General features: G+C 49.1%; 1 protein-coding gene across 2 annotated transcripts in view; it reads left to right on the top strand.

Moving 5' to 3' along the window:
- Nucleotides 1–561: 561 nt before the first annotated feature.
- Nucleotides 562–9,865, top strand: part of MAML3 (mastermind like transcriptional coactivator 3) — a 418,486-nt gene continuing 409,182 nt past the window's right edge. For both annotated transcript variants that reach the window (XM_057547386.1, XM_057547385.1), the window contains exon 1: nucleotides 562–1,794. In XM_057547386.1, coding sequence (XP_057403369.1) covers nucleotides 1,318–1,794 — 477 coding nt within the window. In that variant the 5' untranslated portion in view covers nucleotides 562–1,317. The remainder of the gene's footprint in view (nucleotides 1,795–9,865) is intronic.

The following is a 9,865-nucleotide window of genomic DNA, read 5'->3' as shown; positions in this document are numbered from 1 at the left end:
GTTCTGCAATATAATGTATAAATGTATAACAACAACTTGGGATCACTTGATACCTCGTTTGGAATAAGGAAATTAAATCCAGCCAGGCGCGTCCCCACGGTCGTCCGCGCGCACACACATACACACATATACACAGGCGCGCGCGCGCACACATACACACACACGCGCGCGCGCGCGCGTCAAAAGTTGATTCATTCCCGAGATCCCCCAGAATCTTTCTTTTTCTCTTTTCTGGCAGCGCCGGCTTCCCAGTCCGGGTGGCAGTGAGGTTGGGGGCGTGGGAGGGGCGGGGAGGACGAGCAGAGGGAGGCGGGAGGCGGGAGCCGGGTGCCCGTGCGCGCCGCGCCCGCTCCTGCCGGCGGACAGTCCGCGCCGGGTTTTGCGCCGTGTCCCCGGGCTTGTCTCACGGCTTCCAGCCGCCGCCGCTGCCGTGTTTACTGAGCTCGCGCGTCCTGATATCACTCCGCTGGCATGGAGGAGGAGGAGGAGGTGGAGGAGCGAGAGGAGGAGGAGGAGGCGGCGGCGGCGGCGAGCAGTTGATCATTGTGATGGTGGCAGGAGCAGCGGCGGCAGCGGCAGCCCAGCCGAGCGTTAGGGGCTGCTCTCCGCGCGGCGTTTTGCAAAGGACTTCACCGATCTACTTTTGCAGTCGCCTCGGACTGTCCATGTGTTTACTTCCCCCAGCCCGAGGATTCGATATCTAGGTTCCTGTGAAATGCAACTGAGCAGCCAAAGTACTTTGAGAACACGGGGCGGCATAAACACCAAAACTTTTTTTGTGGAAGGAAAATGCAATAAGCAAGCTTGCCGTTTTCCGATGCGGTGTGGAGTGAGTGTGTGTCGCGCGTGTCCGCACTGGAGGCATATGCTTGTGTGTGTACATGGGGTGTGTTTTTCGGTACGTAGGGAGAAAATGCTTGCCAACCACCGGAAATCTCCTGGAATTTATTAGAAAATAATGGATTATAAAAAGAAGGCAGGCGAAGAACGGATCTTCCCTTGAGTTGCAACCCGATTTGCTGCTGGCTCAGTTTGTTGTGATTCTTTTTGTTGATAGGTGTCTGATGGTATTCTGATAACACCCCCCTTTTTTCCCCTCGAGCTTTACAGTTTAAAAAAAGGAAACAACAACAACAAAAAAAACCACCCCAAAATCTCTCCCCCTTTTTTTCGCCCGGTCGGGATCGCTGTTTCCATCCATGTGCTTGCGTCTCCCCCGCGTTCCACTTAAACTATTTTAATCCTTGGACCCAAGGAGGAGGCTGATAGGGGGTGGATAAAAAAAGTTCTTCCAAAATAGTGTGCCCGGGGAGCAGGATGGGGGATTTCGCAGCCCCCGCTGCTGCCGCGAATGGCAGTAGTATTTGCATCAACAGTAGCCTGAACAGCAGCCTCGGCGGGGCCGGGATCGGTGTGAATAATACTCCCAATAGTACTCCCGCTGCTCCGAGTAGCAATCACCCCGCTGCCGGCTGCGGCGGCGGCGGCGGCGGCTCCGGGGGCCCCGGCGGCGGATCGGCGGCCGTCCCCAAGCACAGCACGGTGGTGGAGCGGCTCCGCCAGCGCATCGAAGGCTGCCGGCGGCACCACGTCAACTGCGAGAACAGGTACCAGCAGGCTCAGGTGGAGCAGCTGGAGCTGGAGCGCCGGGACACCGTGAGCCTCTACCAGCGGACCCTGGAGCAGAGGGCCAAGAAATCGGGCGCCGGCACGGGCAAGCAACAGCACCAGAGCAAACCCCAGCAAGATGCGGAGGCTGCCTCGGCGGAGCAGAGGAACCACACGCTGATCATGGTGAGGGCGCGCTGGCAGCGGGCACGGGGCGCGCGCGTGGGGGGGGGGCGTGGAGCTTCTTCCACGGGGGGCACGGGGATCTGATTTGCACCGCGGGCGAAGCGGGCTGAAGCCGAAGGGTTAACGTCAACTTTTGTGAGGTAAAAGCTGCCGTCGCCGCTACCTGTTAATCTGTCAGGGTTGTCAGATTTGGGGAAGAGGGGGCGAGAGGGGGAGAAGCCAGTCACGACTGCGAGGGTCGGAGGGAGCCTGGAGGAGCGTTGGAGTGAGGCACTGGAAAAGTTTTACCCCCCTCTCCCTTTCTTAGATACCGTTTTGAAAGAGTGAACCCAGAGTTGAGACCTCGCTCCTCCTCTTCACCGCTCCCCACCCCACCCCTCGCCTGGCCGCCTGGGCTCCCCAGACCGGTCCCCCTTCGCCCACCCCTCTCAGCACGTCCGCCGAGTGCAGGGAGAAATTGATTTTGTCGCAGATTCTGGGCGGGCACCAGGCCCTCGAACCTGGGGGGAGGAGGAGGAGGAAAGGAGATGCTCTCGCCTCCTCTCCCCAGCTCACCCTCTTTGGGCTGAGAAAGTCTGAGAGTTTTGTGAATGAACTTTGAGGTGGGTGAGAAGCAAGCGAAGGTGGCTGCGCGCGCGCGCGTCCACGAGAGCGCGCGCGGATGCGGGGCGCGGATGCGCTCCCTCGCAGCTCGAGACCCCGGGCTGGCCCGGCAGGTGGAGCGGCTCCGAGGGTCGCGGCACTCGCCGGGGCGGGAGGGGAGAGTCCCCGCCACGCAACTTCGCCGGGGATTCTCTCCCCTCCTCCTCTTAAACTTGCTTGCACAGAGCTCTCTCCGCTGCTCTCCCGCCCCGCTCCCCGCCAACTTTCCGGGCCAGTCTGATAAGCCCGGAGGAGTGGAAGGTAGCGGGGAGGTGAAAGAGGCTTAAATGGCTGGGTGGGTGGGTTGGAGGTAGGAGGAGCAGCCAATGGCTTAACTCCTCCGGGAGGAAGGGGCAGTTCCCACCCCCTAACCCTGAGGGTAGAATCCTTTCTCCTATCTCCACTTTCCGGTTCTTTTGCTTTCCTTTCGTTGGGGGGGGGGGGGAGCCGGAAGCTTGAGAAAGGTGTCTGCAGCCCCCTCCGCCACCGCACGGCCCGGATTTGGGCTGCGCGCGTGTGCGGAGTGGGGCGGGCGGTGGGAATCCGGGAGCGTAGCGGGGCCGCGCGCCTTCTCGCGTTTCCCCTGCAGACCGCACCTCGATCGGCGGCGCGGGAGGCCCTCTTGCTGTGCGGCTTATAAATCGCGCACGTCCCGGGTCTGGGGGTCGTCGGCGTCGGAGGTGGTGCGGGTGCGGGCGCGGGCTTTCGCTGGGCGTTCCGTGACAAAGAGCCGGCTTGGGGGAGGGGAAGAGGAGAGGCCGCCGCGCTCACTCCCCACCCTTCCCACCTCCCCCCACCCCGCACGTGAAGAGGAACAATTTGTTTATCTTGGGCTTCAAGAATCCTTCCCTCCTCCCTGCTCTCCGAGGCCGCCCAGCCCCTCCTCCCTCCCCTCCCTCCTCGGCGCGATCCTGCCCAGTCCCGCCGGCAGCACCTTCCCTCCTCCCCTTCCTCGCCCCACCACCCCGGTACTCCTTTTCCTCCTCCCACCTTCCTCGAGCCCGCCTTCCCCCTCCCTTCTGGAACGCGGCCGTGGGGGAGGGAGCGGGAGGCGCTTTGTCCGCCTGGCGGCCCGGCTCGCCCGGGAGGCCGCCCGGCTGGGAGGGGCGCTGCGCCCCGAGGCCCTGCCCCTCCCCCGCGGCCGCCCCCGCCCCGCGGGCCCGCGCTCCACCCCCGCCCCCGCCGCCGAGCTTGCCCGGAGCGCGAAGAAGAGGCGGACTCGGTGGGGAGGAAGAACGACGGTCACAGAGTCAGGGAGGGAGGTTCTCGCTTTACAAACAGGAAGCCGAAAACCACTGACACACTGTAGCTTTTCTGATTGTACCCGGAGGCGGGGTCGGACCTGCATCTTGACTGTATCTCGCATGCCCTGCTGGTACCTATTTCTATCCGGGTCCGCGCCGTCTCCCATTCCCCGCCCCCCCTTCGCGCTCTGCCACCGATGGGGAGACCCACTTCGTGAACCTAAGACTCAAGTAGTATGTGAAAGGCGCTGAGAATATCGTCGTTGCCTGCTCCACGCCCTCTTTTCCTGTGTTTGTACGCCCCACACGCTCGGATTGCGTAGGAATGGGCTTCTTTTCGGGAGGCTCCAAAAATCTCAGTCCCACGGCCTCTCTCCCGACCTTTGGGGATGGAGGACTGTTGTGGCGTTACCTCGCTAGCTGAGCAGCGCTGGAACAAAAAGCCGGTGCCCGGTCGCTTTTGATCGCGGGCGAGGGCAGCAGAGTTTGCGGCCGGAAAGTTTAGCGTTTGGGTTGTGTTCTCTCGAGGGTGCCGTATCTGCCCTGGGAGGGGTGGGGGGGGCACTCGGGTGCGCGCGCCTGGGTTATGATACACCCGCAGGTGGGAGCAAACCCAGGGTCCTGAAGTTACCTGGAAGGAGGTAGCAAGCCCAAGCCAGAGCTTACTTTTGAAAATGAAAAAAGGTAGTGCTTACTGGAGTGGATGAGACCGAAGCAGTACATTTCATGGTGAATCCCAGTTAAGCAAGTTAACAGACTTGAAAAATGATTGCCTGAAAATAACATTTTTCTATCAATTTTGTGACAATAATTTAGCCTGTTAGACCGATGTACAGGAGTATGTTCTAGCTTTAACTGTATTTCACATATGCATCTCCCATTGATATAAGTGGTCCAAGTATGTGTGATGAGTGTAATGAAAATAAACAGCCTTAAACCTTAAGCAAAGAGTTGCATGTAAATTCTAGGTACCACAAAAAAGAAAGGGAAAAAGTTAACATCCTCCTCTACAAGTTATTTTTCCTTTAAAAATAGTTTAAAATTGTACATTGGCCCCTGAAATGAAACAGTATTTTAACTTAGCCTGTGTGTGAGATAAAATCTTGAGAACAGGTTGCAAAAAACCACGTTAATCTTCCTTTTTTTGAATTAGCTGCTGGATTTTAGTTGGGCTCTGGGAGGGGGGCGGGGCACAGAGCAATTATAATTAGTTCTCAGATTGAGCTATTTGGAAACCCCTAAAGAAAAGCCATAATCAACCAGAGGCAAATAATAATGATGGTGATGATAAAAATAAAGATGAATAGGATTCTTTTCTGTTTTATTGCCATTGTTTACCTTCTGAGGGCCAGTATGTCCAAAGTACTAAATATTGATTAGTTCTCTTTCTGCTTGGCTTGGATTAAGAGGGCAGTCTAATCAAGGCTTTACCTCTTTTGATTTGTTTTCTTATACATTTACAAGCACAGGCATGAAAAGCAAACAAGCAAACCAGAAGCAGGGTGGGTGAGGTGAAATAGAAATCTTCCTTTGGCTCCAGGCTGCTGGGAGGGGCCTCGGTTTTGTGTGGGTCGGTAATAGCCCTGTTAGAGAGTGGATAGCCCAGGCCTGGGTTGGAAGCTACATTACTTCAGCTGAAAGGTAGTTTCTGGACATGTAGTCAAATGACTCTCCCCGCCGCACACACTTTCTTTATTCAGAAGGGTCTCCCCCTCCTCCCCTCCACAAGAGTTGTTGGTGAAAACTATTGATTTCACCTATTAGAGAATTTCATTGAAAAGGTGTCTTCTCCTAAAATAGTTTTAATTTGTGGTAGCAGAATGAGACATTGTTCATTTTCTGTACTTAAACCTGAAGTCCTGGTTAAAATTTTAAGATAAATTCCAACTGACAGGTTCATTCTCAAGCCAAAGATAGAGTGGCTTGACAAAGGTGTAATCATTCAGGCATACCAAAAAGCATGACAATGCAGTCTTCGGAATTTCAAAATGGTGGTAGTCTTACTTGACCTGGATAAATTCCGTGTTTTCATAACCTTTCTACTTCATAGCGCCATCATAACTTTCTGAGTGTGCTTAATTTATACACAGCTTAAAGACTGTATAAATCCATGTGATTCCTGCTCTGAAGAGTTTATCACATAAAATTCGTTTGATAATAAGCATATTAAACGCTGAGTATTAGAGAAAACTGCAACCTATCCAAAATGTTCTCATCTATTTCTGGAAGAGATCCAGGAAATGTCAAGATACTTAACTAGTCCAGGGCTAAAACTCCGTATAAATGAATCCAGTTTCCCATTTCTTATCCTGTTGAAGGTAAATTACTGGCTTTGTAGCTAGGTTTTTTGGCAAGCTTATAATGTCAAACCATTTCTAAATCTTTCCTATGAACCTTTTCTTTGGCTTATCCTGTTCTGCTTTCCTGGGTGATAGGATTGATAGTGTCCCTTGAAAAACCTTCCATAGCCCACCCAGGGTGTGCCTTAAGTTTGTGAAAAAAACTTTTTGAAATTTCATTTCCCTGTGCTTCACAAGTGTTTGTCTTTTAATTCTCAAGAAGCATTGAACACAAAAAAAGCTACAATACATGTTTAATTGTGTTATGTATGTACTTTAGTTGTGGTACATTTTATTTAGTACTGGGCAGCCAACGATCAGAAAAGTAGAGGCATAGTTAGTTAATCATTCATCATAATTTACAAAATGCTCTTCAGGCTGAGTTCCTTTCCCAGGGAAAGCTGAGTTTTCAGGCAGATGGCATGTTTGATACTTTCTATCCAGTCGCATTAGAATCATAAGGGCAAGCTTTAGACTCTTCGGAGGTTTTCTGCCACTTGATATGAGGAAAATGAACAGTCCCCCGACAAGGTGTACTGACATTTCTGTAAGAAGGAGGAGGATTTTAAACCTTAAAATGGAGTTACATAGAGTTATTTTCTAAATACCTCTCTGAGACCAATATAGCCAACTGTTGTTAAAAAGGTTTCCTGACAAGGTTTTTCCATTTGGTTGAGATAAGAATGGGGGAATCTCTCCCTCTCTCTCATTTGTGCTGCTACTATAGGAGGAATCTAGTATGATAAGCCATTCTGCACACTACGTAGTAGTTCTTGGATATGTCTGAAGTACTTAGGGTTTATTTAGTGTCGCTTACAGAGTTTTACTTGCAATCAGTGCTCCATGTGTATTAATTAACACTTCTGTACTACATTCTTGAGCTTAAGATGGCTAAATTCTGTCATCTCTTTCCACATTACCCGTCATAGAGAACTGTGAAATCAATCAGACATCAAAGTCTCATAAAAAGGAACATATTTAAAACTCAGTCCCAAGATTTTCATAATATCTGCCTTTTAATTCTCCCAAATAGCTTTGCATTTTTCACTCTATTATTCAGAGGCTGATGATTGAGTTTTCAGATCCAGCTGTTTGCCTTGTTTTTCTTTCAGCCTCCTGCTGCCAACCTTTTGGTCTTTTCACTGATCTTTAGCACTTTTACCAAAGAGTGGGAAGAAGCAATAAGAAGAGAAATTTAATTTTGGTGCTTCCTCCTCTATAACTAATGAAACAATTGGATAAGATACCAATTATTTTGGAATAATTATGGGTTTGATTCAGTATACCATTTACTCTTCATTAGTGAAAATCATAGAGAATAGACTGGATTTTTAAATGTCATTCATTCATTCAGTGATTCTGGTACATAGTCCGTAGTGCTTCATGGAAGTGAAAAAGCTAAATCACACTCTTGCATCCAAGACTTTGACAGCGTAGTATGTTCTTTTTAGATTTTCAGTATTATTTAAGCTAGGTTTAAGGGGATAACAGGTGTTTGTTTTTTAATCAGCATTAGACTTGATGCCAGTGACTTCTCAACAGTTTCAGGCTGAGTTATTCCCCTTTCCTGTGACATTTTCAGTAAAATAGTATGCTTACTTTCGTGTTGTTTCAAACTAATTTGACATTGCAAAAGAAGCTGATTTACAGATATCTGCGCCAAAGTTATTGGATCCCCCAAATCAAATTTTCATTTAAAAAATACAGCATGCTTTTCAGACAGACACATTCAAAAATTCACTATTCATGTTTGTGAGATAGAAATGGAGCTTTTGGAAAATCAGCTATCACCAAAAACTTAGAAAAAAAAAAACAACCTTTTTTTGTTGTTTAAATCTAACAAAGTTTAAAGAACTAAAGGAATAAGACTGGATAAAATCACTCAGAAGATGGAGTTGAGGGCCTGACGTATAATGAATACTTAAAGATCATAGGGTTCTATTCCGTGGATCAGAGAAGGCGCACACTTTGTTTTAAAAGTATACCTGGCTATTCCATCTGTTAAACAGTTGAAGGGCTTTTGAGCTGTGGATAAGCAACTCCATTTGGGAAAGAAACACGGTGTTCCCTTAGGGCCACCATACACACATGCATAGAAAAAGCCATTACTACTATGGCTCAGTGCTTTTTTTTTTTTTTTTTTTATGGCAAGCTGTGCATTCTGTTCTTGGGGGAATTTAATAAAAATCTCAAAAGGCCTTCAGTACTTCCTCTGACATAAGGAAAGTGATTTCCTAAGAATAATTTAGACACCTCTTTTAATCATATTGGACCTTCCATTGGTTGGAATGACCTTTATGCTGAAGTAGAATCTTTTAAAGTAAGAATAACTAACATTCATCCTCCTTAAGCAATGGCTTAACAACCATAGAAAACTTGAGCGAACTATTTAAACTAACAACCTCCAGAATTTCTAACTCCTGAAGTCTCCATTCTGTTGGGTAGAATCTGGTTTTGTAATGTCTCACGTTATGGACTCTCAGTCCTCAACACATTTCACTTGTGCTTATGTGTGCGAAGACGATGTTTAGGATACGTTACTGTATCATTTCTCTCCTTCCCTCTCGCAAGATCTTTCTCCACCTCCAGAAAACCCATGGCTGGGCCGGGGCTTCTATCCCTTCAGAAGAAAAGGCTGAAGTGCTGAGTTTATTCGTGCAGATTCAACCTGGGTCGTAACTGTGACTCAGAAGGATTGCACAGCTCTAAGACAAGCTCTGCTAGTGCCCTTCATTCTCACAGTGGTGGGTTATTTTTCTTTCTTTGATTGTTGGTTAGATGCTGAAAGTAACTCAGTGATTGAGAGTACCCAGTAAAGGACTTTAGGAGCTCTAGTGGTAAGGTAAGAGAGGCAAGAGGGGGTGAGGATTTTGGAGGCATCTCCTGGAATGGGTGGCAAAAGAGGTGATTGGTTTTGCTCATTTGGGGTAAACAGATAGTATCCTGTCGCCTTGGGAGTTTATGGCGATAACATATGCTTTTAGTAGTCTATTCTGAACCTGCAGACCTTACTAAAACTCAAATATGTATTTTTCAGAGCTAATGGCATTACTGTTTGTATTCCAATATCTGGAAAAAAAAATCATTTCCTAAAATATTTCCACGCTCCTTTAAATGACTACCTCTGCCATTTAAATGGATTTACCATAGGATTCCTTTAAATCAGATATTCTCAGTCGGTGGAGATTTTGCCCCCGCCCCGAACATTTGGCAATGTTGGGACACATTTTTCAGTTGTCACAACTGGAGGGGTGCTACTGCTGTCTAGTGGGTAGAAGCCAGGGATGCTGTTAAACATCCTACAATGCACCCACAACAAAGAGTCACCCTGTCCAAAATACCAGTGTTGCTGCTATTGAGAAACCCTGCCTTAAACAAGGAGCTCCCCTAGAATGTTGAAAGTACAGAGTGTGGCTTTCCTCACAGCTTTTCAAAAACACCCTTACTACTTAACCAGGTGGAGAAGGGAGGGGCTGCTGTTAGGAGGTAGGGAGTCCCTGGGAAGAAGTCAAAGCGCCGGCAGCCCTGTTGCATCTCAGCTCTGGCCATGGGACAGTCTGGCTTTTCACTTCATGTTGGGAAGGTGAACAGTAGTCATTCTTTTTACCTCCCGGAGTGATTGTTCGGCTCAAATGAATTCATATATGTAAGAGTCCCAAAGACTTGATGGTGCTACACAAAGGCTAGGCTTATTTTTATGAATTACTGTCCCATCACTTATTTGCGTGCCTCCCACCCAAGTGCAGACTTAGAGTGATTTGGGGCTTATTTCACTCAGGCATAAGCCAAGGTCTCATGGTGAGGGCTTGAGCAACTGCTACATATTGGACACAATTTCTAGGCACT

The sequence above is a fragment of the Balaenoptera acutorostrata genome, chromosome 5 (assembly GCF_949987535.1).
Source record: "Balaenoptera acutorostrata chromosome 5, mBalAcu1.1, whole genome shotgun sequence".
NCBI lineage: Eukaryota > Metazoa > Chordata > Mammalia > Artiodactyla > Balaenopteridae > Balaenoptera > Balaenoptera acutorostrata.
This window is presented reverse-complemented; position numbering and strand designations above follow the sequence as displayed.